At 34.9% G+C, this 14,465-nt stretch overlaps 1 protein-coding gene across 1 annotated transcript in view; it reads left to right on the forward strand.

Annotated features, from left to right (window-relative positions):
• Rpgrip1l (RPGRIP1 like) overlaps nt 1-14,465 on the forward strand; it is a 92,502-nt gene that overhangs the window by 68,133 nt on the left and 9,904 nt on the right. Inside the window, exon 23 of the mRNA XM_090357634.1 lies at nt 6,553-6,736. Within this exon, the coding sequence (XP_090213760.1) occupies nt 6,553-6,736 (184 nt within the window). The remainder of the gene's footprint in view (nt 1-6,552; nt 6,737-14,465) is intronic.

Here is a 14,465-nt window from a genome sequence, read left to right on the forward strand (position 1 = left end):
CATTTTTATACATCACAGCATGTGAACGTTTCTTCCTCCTATTATATACTGCCAAAATAATGGATAGTTATGCCTTATTGGTCATAGTTATGCCTTATTGGTCATTTATTTTTAAAGTGTGCATATATGTGTGTATATTTGCATACCCACATATATACACATATCTGACATTTTATTTGAACATATAGATGAAACATTTATAAGCACAATCAGCAGACAATGGCCTATATGCCAAATGTAGCCCTCTTTTTGTAAGTTAAAAGTAGTATTGGAACCCATCCACACTTATCCACTAACACTGTTGCAAGTGCTCAGCTTAGTCTCTGCTCTTGTAGAGTGGAAGCAGCCACAGTCAGTCAGTTGTAATGTCAAAATAACTGAATGTCCAGGATTAATGTGTCAAGTAAAATTTTGTAGGATGCCTCAGATTTGGACTGGCTAAACAAACCAAACTACATTTTCTATAAATACTGTCTGTTAATATTTGGTGTCTGGAATCCATAAAACCTGCTTTATTTCTAGAGACTTTCCACTTCAGTTCGTTTTGCTTTTCTTTTTTCAAGTAAGCTCTACAAGATTTGATGCCTTATGATACTTCTTTTTAGCAGATAATATAAAATTATAAAATGGTGAACATATCTGCTAAGAAGGAAAGAACTTCAATAGCCAATTCTATTGAATTTATATAGAATTAAAAGTACTTTAATATGACTGTTACAAAAGCTCTTCTACAGCTGGGTTAGAAGGATCAGGAGCCACAGGATGACTCCTGTACAGCAATATTTCCCAAAATACGATCCTCAGACTAGCAGCATCATTGTCACACCAAATTTGAAAAATGTCTATTCTAGACTACACCTCAGACCTGGTGAGGTAGAATCCCTTAAGGTAGGGCTTAATTGGGGTTGTTTGTGTGACAGGATCTTGCTGTACAACCCAGGCTGGCCTTAAACTCTGGATCCTCCTGCTTCCAATGCTGGGATTGGAGGCATGTGCCTGGATAAATCTATTTTTATCAGATAATTTTGGAGTGTGAGATAAAGTGCGGGAACCACAGCTTTTAGGAAAAGCAGAATTTCTCATACTTGGCTGCACATTAATGCCATCCAGGGAGCATTTGCAGATGTAAATAATCTGGGTGGAGCCTTGGACCTTACATCAGGTTTTTGTTCATAACTCCCTGGTGATTTTAATGTACACACAACTCTACCTGCAAACCATTGTACCACAACATCTGTTCTCACTGACAGTGAAAGAGGAATAGCAATCAAAATCACTGAAATTAAATATGCTCTAAAAATTCCTTCCTTCACATTCTTGGATAGGAACCACAATTAATGATGACATTATGTCATGCCCCTCAGGTGTATTAAGACAGGAGAAACAGTCTAAGTAATTGACTGTTTCAGAACATGAAGTAGCAACTTTCTGTAATTTCCTGACCATTACAGACACAGTTTACTGGGTGTATAAGGGACACCATGACAGTCTTCTCAGAATAAAAACACTGTCCCTATGATACTTCAATCTCCATCACTGTTACAAGCATGTATTCAACTTATTATGCATACTGCATTCTAACAGGAATGTTAGAAAAAGTAGATTGCATTGTTAGAACATTGTCACCATGACACTCATATTACAGTCCTAACTACTCAGGAGGCTGAAATCTGAGGATCGTGGTTCAGTCAGTCCAGGCAGGAAAGCTTGTAAGACTCTATCCATGAGAAAAGTAAAGTGGAGCTGTGGCTCAAGTGGTAGAGTGCTAGCCTGGAGCAAAAAAACTCAGGGACAGTGCCCAGTCCTAAGTGCAAGCCCCATGACCGACACAAACAAAAGCGAAGTTGTAAGAATCAACATTTATCCATATACTTTTCTGCTCTGTTATATATGATTCGGCCAGTATCAGTAATGAGGTTGACTTTGAATCTATTCTTTTGAACATGTCTAAGGGCTTATTTCATTTTTATTTGAACTCGAGAATAGATGCAGATCACTTTCTATTTCCATATTATGTTTGGTTTTGTTTTGTTTTTTTCCTTTGGCCACTCTTGGGGCTTGAACTCAGAGCACTAGCCTTGAGGAAAGCCCAAGGACAGGGCTCAAGCCCTACCACTTGAGCTACAGCCCCACTTCCAGCTTTTTCTGTGTATATGGTACTGAGGTATCAAACCTGGGTCTTCATGCATGCTAAGCAAGCACTCTGCCACTTGGCCAAACTCCCAGCCCCTTCGTTTTGTTTTTAAACAGGTTCTACATTCTATGGCTTCTGTACACATGCACATACACACACACACACACACACACACACACACACACACACACACACACACTTTCATGGTGCTAAAACCAATCCCCCTATAAATTTGTAAGTTAGTTGGAGACTAATTTGATATTCCTTTGTAAAACAAAACAATTCCTCATTCCCATTATTCATCATTTCTACTCCTATGAGAATCCCAAGTATACAATAGAAAGCATAAAGGGGTATTTAATAGTATTTGTAATAGCAAAAACATTAATACAGTTTAAATTCTCATTTGCAGATAAATGAACATGGGCTATATATAACATATGTAATAAAATGCAGTCCTGTACAACAGTTAATATGAATTTCAAAACCATCATTGGAACAGGGATGGGACTAAGGGTCCTATATGAGATTCTAAGTTCAAACCTTATTACCACCAAAACAAAAACAAATCCATAGTATTGAGTGAGAAAATAAACTGAAGGGCCACTAGGTAGAGTGCTTGTCCAGCATGCGTGCAGCCCTGGGTTCAATTCCTTGGTACTACATACACAGAAAAAGCTGCAAGTAGTGACTCAAGTGATAGAGCTATAAGCCTTGAGAAAGCTCAAGGACATTGCTCAGGCCCTGAGTTCAAGCCCCAGGACTGCCAAAAATTAAACTACAGATTAACAAAGTATGATGCTACTAATAAACTGCAGATTAACAGAGTATGATGCTGCTGATAAGGACAGAATTGAATACTCTATTTACATATATGCGCACATGTAGCAAAAATACAGAAGGTGCGTATTTAGTTATAATACATCCAGTGTTGTGATGGTGGTTACCTCTAGGAAATGGGAAGTTAGGGGGAAGGATTGGGCAATTGAGAACTTTACCTGTATCTGAAACAACTTATTCCTTCAACAACAAAAGATCTGAATCAGATCTGTGTGAGAGGACCAGTACTTGAGTAGCCAAATTATTTTATGTACATCCCTCATATTTAAAATGTTTTACAATAATTAAATGTTCATTGTAAAATTTTATAACAAAATTGATTTCAACATGTACCCTCACTGTTGTTAAATTTTAATTTTAATAGATTTCTTATAGTCTATCCTCAGTTACAGAATACTCTTTTATGAGTTGTCAGGTTGAATTAGTTTTTAGAAACTAAATAAAGCAACTTCAGAGTGGCTGCTGCAATGGCTGAAACAGAGGAAGAATTTAGCATGATCCCCTGAAATAAAACATGAAAAATGTGAGCATGCCAGTAAGAAGTCTAAGTAAACACTATAGGAAGCTATGACCTAAAATGTGAGTTCACATCAGTCAAGAAATAATAGTGGAGTTGAGCCCAAATTCTGAGAGCTGTAACTTATTTTCCTCTGCCAGTAATCTAAGCTGTCATCACACTTCTAGATCACTCAATCACATAGTATGTAATGTCCATCTCTAACTGAAAATAAATTACATGAAATTCTCTTCACTACAATCACAACTTATAAAGCATATTTGTACATACTGATGCTGACATCTTGCTAACTAGGGAAGCCAGTGGAGGACATCAGTGAACAAGACATAGTGCAGATAAGTATCACCTTTCCTAGTAACAAAGGTACACACACACACACAGGAAATCATTCAGGAAAAGGTGAAAGCAAGTTGGCTGGATGAAACAGGCTTTATCTAGTAATCCTGAACAGACATTAGAAGGTCTGTATCTGAAAAGGCTTTGCTTCACTTTCATTTGAGTCAGTAATGGACAGCATATATAATACAGTGGGTATTAAAAATAGAAATGGCAAGAATTACCCCAAATCTTTTGGTTGTAGATGACAGTGACGGTTGTAGATGACAGTGACCTAAAGACAATATCATCAGCTGAGGTAGAAAATATCAAAGGATGAGTGGGGCAAGGGATGAGGATCCACAGAGAAGAGAAACAATAGATTTCTGAGGAGCTATCTGTTACTTAGTTGCTTCTTTATCACCAAATCTTCACATGTGATTGTTTTCACATGATCCAGTTTTGAGTTATAAAGGTTTAAAAGCAATTGTTCAAACACTGGAATAGTTTAAAAATGGTCTAGAACCATTAAATTTATAAGATATGGAAAGATTATTTAAAATTTGCTTCCCTAGAGATATAAAACTGCTGAAAAACTTTATAGAGATTTAAGTTGGTTCATATACAAAGAAATATAATATTGATCAGAGAATGTAAAAGGTCATTATGACCTAGGTAGGGAGAAATACCTATAAAAAACTGGACTAGAAAGAAAATAGACATTTTATTTCTTTGGATTGTAAGAGTATGCTTGCTTCTTTGTCAATTTTAGTGATTACTGTTTCTAGTATCTACTTGAATCATATCAAAAAACACAGAGAATCATGCTTTAAAGTGTTGTATTACATCTTATTTGTTGGCTCAAATTAGTTCTTACAAGAACACAAGCTTCCATTTGATAATATAGTTTTAAAATTCACTTTTTCATTAGTTTCTGTAATAAACAATTTCAAATTTCTATTTTTACAATATAGAAAGTAAGTATTTCCTTTTAATGGCTATTTTCCTTTCATTCTTTTGTGCAGAAGCATGAATATTTTATCAGGTGTTATCATAATTTTAAATTTGTCAAATTTCAAGTTATATAGAAGATTTAATTATGCACTGTGCTATACTTGGACGAGAATTATGAAACACATCTAGGTGCAGTATTTTCAGAGTCACAGTCTGTTTTAAGGAAAAATACTCTTTTAAATGTTTTCTTCACCATAGTCTTCAGCAAGCAAAGAAGGTCTTTTCTGAAGTGAGATTAGACAATAGAGCCAACTTCATTTTTTATGCACGTGAATGGAGAGGGCTTGAGGTTATTAGTTGAAACCGAGTAACCTTTCCAGGCTTTCATCTCTTTCTTTTCAAATTTGAATATGAAAAGCATATTCAAGTCAAAGACCATCACTTTAATGACATTTGGCAGTCATTTGATTTATTAGGTTTTAGAAAAAATTTTCCTTTAAATATTTCATCATACTATGCTAATCCTAGGAATATTGCCAGCTGCAGCCCTGTACCTGTATTAGTGGAGACAGATCGGTGTGGAATTTTCTCTGTCATCCTAGTAAAATTTCCATGAATCTACTGAATAATAAAATAACCTTATTGAAATATTCAGATTTGAGTTTTTAGTTAAAGTATCTTAGAATACATAATAAAAGAAAATGTCTTTTGAAAGAAGGGGGTAAAATTACTTCATCAAATATTGAGGGGGGTTTGACTGCAATGGAAATTGTTCTTTATGGGCATATTTTTACAATATACTTATGCTTTTCAGTGTGATTAATTTGATTATCTGCTCCAAAATAACTACATAATCACTATGGTTAATTTTCACATGGATATACATTTAACAGTTGCACACGGATATACATTTAACAGTTCCTATAACAAGTGTTACTTCCAGGTTTTTCTAAATATTACTTGAAGGTATATAATTTATAGTAGTATGTCTGATTTTCGTTAAGAATTCTGACAGTAAAGAACAAATGTAAAAATATTTTAAATCAAATTTAACTTAGGAATTATCTGGGTGTGACCTCATTTTTTCAAATCAAGCTCTAATTATTAGAAATCATTATTCTAGCAAACATTTATGCCTCTCATGTTCATGTCTGTGATACCATAACTATTAAGCAAGAATCAAAGTTAATTATATTTTAGTTACTTCTAAAAGCCTGTATTCTCATACATACAGTATATTTTATTTCCTTTGAAAATATTTTCTTTATTGAAATTTTTATCACAGAATATGAGCTATGCAATATAATTTCTGCTCTAGTTAATATAGATTCATATAGTTATATACATTAGCATAATAGCGATAAAGTGTTCAACAGTGATCTCTGAATGAATAATAGAAACTCTCTCAGGTATGTAGATTAAATAAAAGCAATGATAAACATGTACTTCATTACACAGTTTGAAAAAAAGGCCAACTGATATTTGTCATTCTGAAAGTAACTAGAGATGAAGATCTCATAATCTTCTCTCTTGATAGACTACTAGTGAGGTATTTATAACCTCAAATGTAAATCAGGACACTACTGCCGTGACACTGTTAACTTCAAACCCTGGGGCATTAGAATCTCATTCTCTCTCTCTCTGTCATGAATAATCTATCATGTGTAACATACAGTAGTATACACTGCATTCCAGAAAAGAAATCCATTGGCTGTTGTATTTTAAAATGATAAATGGAAAAGAGTAAAGGATTTGTTTTCTTTGTTGATTTCTGCTTTTGCCTTTTAAACAGACATCAAAGAACATTCGGATTGAGATCATAGCTCTAAGCCTTAATGATTCTCGAATAACCACAGATGACACTATCCAGCGGCTGTTCATTGAATGCCGATTCTACAGTCTTCCCGCTGAAGAGACACCTGTATCACTTCCAAAACCCAAGAGTGGGCAGTGGGTCTACTATAACTATTGCAATGGTATGTATATATGATTGCTTTGTAATCCAGACCAAACTCATGAAAGTGTTGAGTGGGTTACATGAAGTTGAAGTAATACTATAGTTGAGGAAACAAGCAAGGAAAGAAAGTGTGTCTAATTGTTCATGCTAAGAATAGAAAACTACTTGCATATAATTTAAAAGTATGACAATTTTGAAAAGGTAAATTGTGCTAGTTTTTCAATTATTTCATTCAAATCATTGTGGCTTAGTTTTTGTCTACTGTTCCTCTCAGTGTCATTACATGGATGTTTTTTTTTCATATATTTTTATTGTAATTAATAGAAGGGTTACATTACATTCACCAGATGGAAGGTGCATTACTTCACGTACATTGATACCCTTTCTCATGTCTTGGTCCCCATTTCCCTCCCCCCCTACATGGATGGTTTTACAACACATGTGTATCTCTCTCCCAGCGTCACATGTTCTGGATTTTTAACAGTGCTTTAGAGGTTCTCATAGGAGTCAGCTTTCTCTCTTAAGGAAAAAACCTTGATCGATTGACCAGTTGTAAGTTCTTAAAAATTAGTCATTGTAAGGAGTTTTTAAAAACATTATCTGATCATCAGTGTACAAGTTCAAAAAGAGAAAAAAAACTCTTACCAAGCCATCATAGGTAAAAGGTAAAAAGGTTCAGCTCTCTAGCCATCATAGGTAAAAGGTAAAAAGGTTCAGCTCTCTACATGAAATGTTAAGTTCCCTTCATGAAAGCAAATATGAAGATCAAGTGTTGGTTATCCTCAGCAGAAAAAGACATCTCATACTAGTTAAGCCCTGTTTTTCATGTGTCTCGAAAAAATGTCAAGGATGACTTTTTTTGCAACTGACATTTCTGGAAATATGTTCAGTACCTAGATGTAATCATAAATGAAGTGTTAGCCTAATCCTCCTACAATCAACAATTCTTGTGAATTTATTACAGAAGGCATTTTTAAAATTTCAATGTCTTATTTTCTGATCAATCTAAAAAATACTTTCTAACTTTCCAAGATGCCCTCTAGCTCAAATCTAGCTTCAGGAATTACATAGGAAATAAGTCAGGTGGTCAGGACAGGAATCTCATTCCTCCTTTTCACTCATTTGAATGATTTTCCAGAAATATTTCTTCAGCTTTCTATGGATTCTTAACTGCCAAAATACCAGGAAAGTAAACCATAATTATTGGTAATGAAATAAATGTTCAATTAATTTTAATGAAGGTACCCCCAAGAGGAGACAGACTCTTTTGCTTTCATGTTATTCTTTGTAAAGAATAGCAGTAGAATGTTGAGTTAGACTGGCATTAAAAGTTGGTTCATACTGGCATTAAAAGTTCAGAAATTAATTGTACAATGAGAATCTTGGCCATTAAGAACAGACATTTCCATTTGCCTCAAGAGCTTTGCAAATCCTTGAATCCCAAATCCTTTTCTGGATCAACCCATGAAACATGCTCATATTTTACTGAGGCTTTTTGTTGGTTGGTTTAGTTTTTGCTACTGCAAGGTGCCTTACTAGTGATATTTTAAGAGTTATGTTGCTCATGAATGTCTTGCCATCTGATCACAAGAAAATGAATTCGTGATAAAAAATGAACTCTTTGGAATTAGATCATTGAAGTATTTGTGATATTTTTCTCCAGCTTCTGTTCCTAATAAGATTTGTCTATGTGGATTTTCAAGATGAGTTAGAAAAAATTTTCAGGCTATTTATAGAGAAGGGAGCACAGTATTTTCTTGGCTTGGAAGCAAGGAAAGCTGCTTTATTATAACTTAAAAATGAAGTCATGGAGATTTCGCAAATTTGAGAACCCCTAACCATTTTAGAATAAGTTTTATTTTTCATTAGTTATGATAATAAAAATGTTTATTCTTAATTTACTATATTTGCATCACTGTTGCAGGGAGATCACCTTGACTCTTTGGTTAATAAGTAACTATTTATCTAATTATTATAATAATGTATCATTCACTGGTTACTTAATATGAAAGGTCAATATAATAGCCTTACACCTTCCAAATCTCATTAAGTTTTAATGAAAGTCATTTTCTGTCTTCTAAAATTTCCATTTGATTTAAGTCAGTGAGTATGGGCTATGGCTTGTCTGAACATTCTACCAGTAGACGTTAGCTGAACCTACCCATGATTTTAGTGTGCATTTTGATTTGAGTTTATGCAAAAAGTATTTGAATACCAGGTCTAAATTAGGCACATAAGCTGAATGGTGTAGACAAGTGATCCCCAGGATTACTCAAAATCAAATTCAGTTGTTATGAAGCATTCTTACCTCTGCACACAAAAATACCTTACTATCACTGAGAAAACTGAAGTTGAATACACTTTGTATACATCAGTCTCAAGAATAAGACATTAGTATATTATTGGGCTTGAGAATTTTGCTGAGAATGCTGAGAAGGCAAGAAAATAGTTTTGGGGAAGAAAGATTAATGGTAGATCTGAAGAATGTTGTCTGGGCTGAATAAAGCCTTCTGGGGAATTGACAGTGGGAAGAAAAAAGATTAATGAATCGTGCAAAGTTTTTATGAGACTTATACAGATCTGGTCCCTTAGTCTCTGAGGATTGAACAGTCTATCATTTGGAAGAATTAAAGTTTAATTCAGAAAATGAAAAGGATGTAGAACATCAGATTTTGTTACTAATGGAAGGACAAATTTGGCAAAGATAAGGATTATGGTGATGATAATACTTTAATACAGAACTTATCTAAGATTCAAGGTTATTGACCTTCAATAATTAAAACATCTGCATTTCTTATCAGCATATGACATTGATAGAGAATATAAGGATTTCACCAACTTGCAAAGTAAGGACTTTTTACTATATTTTAATTGACATTCAATAATATTCATCTTTATGGAGGGGTCATATGGATAAAATGCACACACACAATAATGTTCACAACAGAGCAAGCCTATGTTCTCTTCTCAAACATTTCTTCTCATCATTTTCTTGAGACTCAAACACTGGACTGTCTTTCCTCTAGCATTTTTGAACTACATCATACATTATTATCTATCTAGTATGATAAAACATCAGCACTTGTACCCATTGATCAACCTTTCCCCATTCCTCCTATCCCCAGCTTCTGGTGACCACTATTCTATTCTCTGCTTCTGAGTTTATCTTTGTCTACATTCCAGATATACTAGCCTGGATTGCTCCACTTAACAAAATGATCTCCAGTTCTATCCATGTTACATAAGTAGCAGGATATCATCCTTTTTTATCTAAACATTATTACATTGAATAAGAGGGATACATTTTTAGTGGTAGACAACTGATGATCAACTCGATCAAATCAAGTATTTGTATTATTTTAATCAAGGTTTTTTTGAGTCCCTGGAGTTTGAACTCACAGTACTTATCTAAGCAGGTGAGAGACCCAGTTTCCTACAATAGAACACAAAGATATTAGTAGTAACTGACCCCACTAAAAAAAGAACAACAACAACAACAAATCTCAATGTGCAGTACCCTGACCAGCAGCAACTGGGAACAGGTTAAATTGCACATTCACAGATCTACTCAAGGCCTACTGAATCAGAAACTACAGCTCAGTGATTGAGATTACAGTGGATAATAAAGACTGAGAACCATTGAGCTAAAAAAGATGGCCAACTTAAACTGTATTTGTGCAAGAACAAGAGAACTGGAATTCCAATTTGATATAGTTTTAGAAACTAAATTTATTAATAAGGAACTAGAAACTAAACTTATATAACTCCCTGAGAAAATTCTAGTTTATTTCTAAAAGATTTAATGATTTAATTCACCTAGAGTAACTAATCAATATCCCTTTATAAAAAAGAGTATCCCTTGATACTATAGACCTCTCTCACATTCCAGCCTTGTGCTGACAAAATGGTCACCACTTAAGTGGCAGAAAATGTTCAGCTTCAAATGGAAGGAAGAATGAGAATATGGGAGGAGTGATAGCATGCAAGAGGCAAACAGACATTATTGGGTTTAGACCCAACTCTGCTGCTTTCTACAAATTCTAACCACGTCTGGTTCATTAGTTGCAAGTAAGCATTTTCCCTGTTTTCGGGGGTAGGGGGAGTGGGAGTTGTTGTTTTTGGTTTTTTGGTAACAGTGTCTTGATATACATAGCCCAGGCCAGCCTAGAATTCACAACCCTGCTTCAGCCTGCTATTACAGCTATTACAGATATATACCACCACGCCTATCTCAGCCTGGTTCTGTTCTTTTTTCTCATTTTATTTATTATTGAGGTAATGTATAGAGGAGTTACAGTTACATTCGCCACATAGTAGGTGCATTACTTCTCACACATTGATACCCCTCTCATGTTTTTCCCCCATTACCCTCCCCTCACCCCTTCCCAATCATCTTGTTTTCCCATCTTACCTTTCCTATTTCAAATAATTAAATGTATATATAATATGCCAGGTAACACAGTCAGATATACTAGCAATATGATATTAACCAAAGGGCAACAAAAGAGAAGAGAAATAACATAATACATTAAGAACAGTCATGCAAGATAAAGCAGTTGTTTCCTTATCCTAGAGATCCTTTCATTTAGTCTCATCCTATATGACCTTATGAATTTAGGTTTTGCACTATTGTAATCCTCTGCTAGGAGAGTCCTAGATGTGTACTAATTATTACAAATGAGGGAAAGCATGGAGCCTATGTCCTTTGGGTCTGGCTTACTTCACTTAATATGATTTTTTTTCCAAGTCTCCATTTCCTTACAAATAGGGCGATGTCATTCTTTCTGATGACAGCATAAAATTCCATTGTGTATAAATACCACATCTTCTTGATCCAATCATCTACTGAAGAGCATCTGAGTTGGTTCCATATCTTTGCTATGGTCAATAGTGCTGCAGTGAACATTGTTGTGCCAGTGGCTTTAGTATGTCCCTGTTTCTGGATGTTTGTGTAAATGCCAAGGAGTAGAATTGCTGGGTCATAGGGGAGCTCTATGTTTAGTCTTTTGAGAAATTCAGTCTGGTTCTTAACCCATATAACTGCAGAAAAAATTTTGATTGCCCTACTCATACATAATCATACAGTCGATGGTAGCTACCAGTAGTTTTTTTTTTAGTTTCTTCTTCAGTTTTGTTGTTGTTGTTGTTGTTGGGATAATGTAGTAGAGAGGTTACAGTTACATTTGTCAGGTAGAAGGTGCATTACTTCTTGCACACTGATATCCATCCTCATGTTTTTGTCTCCGTTTCCCTCCCCCACCCGCTACCACTATTTTTATCTTTATTAGGAGAACAGATAATAAATACACTGTGCTGATCAAGTAGAAGAAGTAAAAGCACAAGGAATTCCTGTCTTCTTTTGGCCGTTACTTTTACTGTTTACTTTTTTAATGTTTTACTTTTATCATTTTAATAAGAGTTTGTTTTGAAGATGGCGAATTGGTGGTACTGAGGCATCAAGGCCTTGAGCTTGCTAGGTAGACATTCTTCCACTTTTTTAGAGGTCACACATTTTTTAAGGGCCAACCTAGACCACCTACCCATAGCCCGTCATGTAGGTGGGACCACATGGGCTTATGCCACCATGCCTAGCTTATTAGTTGAGATGGAGGCTTGCTAACTTTTTTCCTGGGATGACCTCAAAACACCAATCCTTCTGATCTCCACTTCAAGTGTGAGCTACCCTGCCTGGCATAACAGTTATTTTATAAGGGCACATGTAGAATTGCCATATAGTTTACCAACTCCATCTCTGACTAATTACCAAAAAGAATTGAAAGCAAATACACAAATATTTGACATCACTTCACAATAAGATAGAAACTCCAGTATCACAAGATGAGTAAATAAAATGTGGAATAAATATCAAAAAGGTAATTCAGCCTTAGAAAGGAATTAATATATGCTTTAACATGGCTGAGCCTTAAAAATACCAGTGCTTAGAGAAATAAAATAGACACAAAGGATAAATACTATCTGACTCCACTTACATCAAGTGTACTTAGTAGGCAAACTCATTGAGACCAAAAATAAAAACAGTGAGAGACACTGGGACAAGGGAGGAAGAGATTTTAATAGATAGTGTTTCAGTTTGGGAGATGAATATGTACATATGGCCATATAGGATGAAGTTAAGCGAAATGAATTCCAGGATATGAAAACAAGAGGTTTATCTTCATGATTGTTGTTCTTAATGTACTATGAGTTTATTTCTTTTCTCTTTTTTTACCCCTTATGGTTTATCTCATGATACTGTATCTGACTGTGATACCTGCTATATTGTATATACGTTAGTTTATTTGAAATAGGGAAGGGAAGGGAAAAAAACAAGATGATTGAGATGAGGTGGGTAAGGGAATATGGGAGAAAAACATGGGAAGGGGTATCGATGTTCAAGAAGTAAAGTACCCACCACATGACAAATGTAACTAACCCCTCTATCACTCCAATAAAAATACAATTGAAAAAAAAACAAAGAAAACAAAAAGTGTAAATGGACCTACCACTGAAGCATTTGCCTTGAAATGCTTACAATGTTTAAAATTTTGTACTATATGTATTTTACCATTGTTTTATTTTTTTAATTGTATGAAATAAACCATAAGGGGGTATGAAATAAACTATAAGGGGGAAGAAATGAAATAACTTCATATATATATATATGTATGTATAGTACATTAAGAAAAACAATAACAAAGATAAACCAGTTTAAATTTTTCTTTTTTTTTTTTTTACCAGTTTTTGGGCTTGAACTTGGGGTCTGGGCACTGCCCTTGGGCTTTCAAAAGTCTAGCACACTACCATTTGAGCCACCACACCAATTCTGGCTTTTTCTATGTAGGTGGTACCAAGAAATAGAACCCGGGCCTTTGTGCATGCTAGGCAAGCCCTCTTCTACTAGTCCAAATGCCAAGCCTCAGTTTAAAATTTTTTAAATCCTATTCTTTTATTTTATTTTGTTTTATTTATTTATTTATTGCCAGTCCTGGGCTTGAGCTCAGGGCCTGAGCACTGTCCTTGGACTTTCTCAAGGCTAGAGCTCTACCACTTGCGCCTCAGTACCACTTCTGGCTTTTTTTCTATGTATGTGGTACCAAGGAATCAAACCCGGATCTTCGTGCATGCTAGGCAAGCACTTTAACCACTACTAAAATTTTAAGCTACTAAAATTTCATCAAAACTGGTCAAGGATTTAATTGAGAAAGATTTTATTTGTATACTGGATTTTGAAATCCTGATTTTAATTCAAAGAAAAATTTGCTTATCCAAGACTGTAAAAAGTGATAACATAATAAAAGCTAAGAAGTGTTGATGGGTCGGGAGCATGGCCTAGTGGTAGAGTGCTTATCTAGCAACCCAAAAGCCCTGGATGTGATTCCTTAGTACCATATACATAGAAAAAGCTGGAAGTGGAACTGTGACTCAAGTGGTAGAGCACTAGCCTTGAGGAAAGCCCAAGGACAGTTCTCAGGCCCTGAGTTGAAGCCCCATGACATGACTGGCAAAAAATAAATTAAATTTTAAAAAAGGGTCAAAATGAATATTTATGTTTCAGAGTCACCTGTTGTCTTAGAAAAATTACCTGGTTTGTATAGTTTTTTATTTGACAAAAAAAAGTTGATGTTGTGACAAATAGGTCTGAAGTTATAGATAACTAACCATTATTTTATTCATCCTCAATTGTTCTTAATTCATTTGCCCCCATTTTCAAATGTATAAACCAGGGTGTTATAAAAGATGTAGAACTC

The sequence above is a fragment of the Megascapheus bottae genome, chromosome 24, assembly GCF_031878675.1.
Source record: "Megascapheus bottae isolate mThoBot1 chromosome 24, mThoBot2.hap1, whole genome shotgun sequence".
Classification (NCBI taxonomy): Eukaryota; Metazoa; Chordata; class Mammalia; order Rodentia; family Geomyidae; genus Megascapheus; species Megascapheus bottae.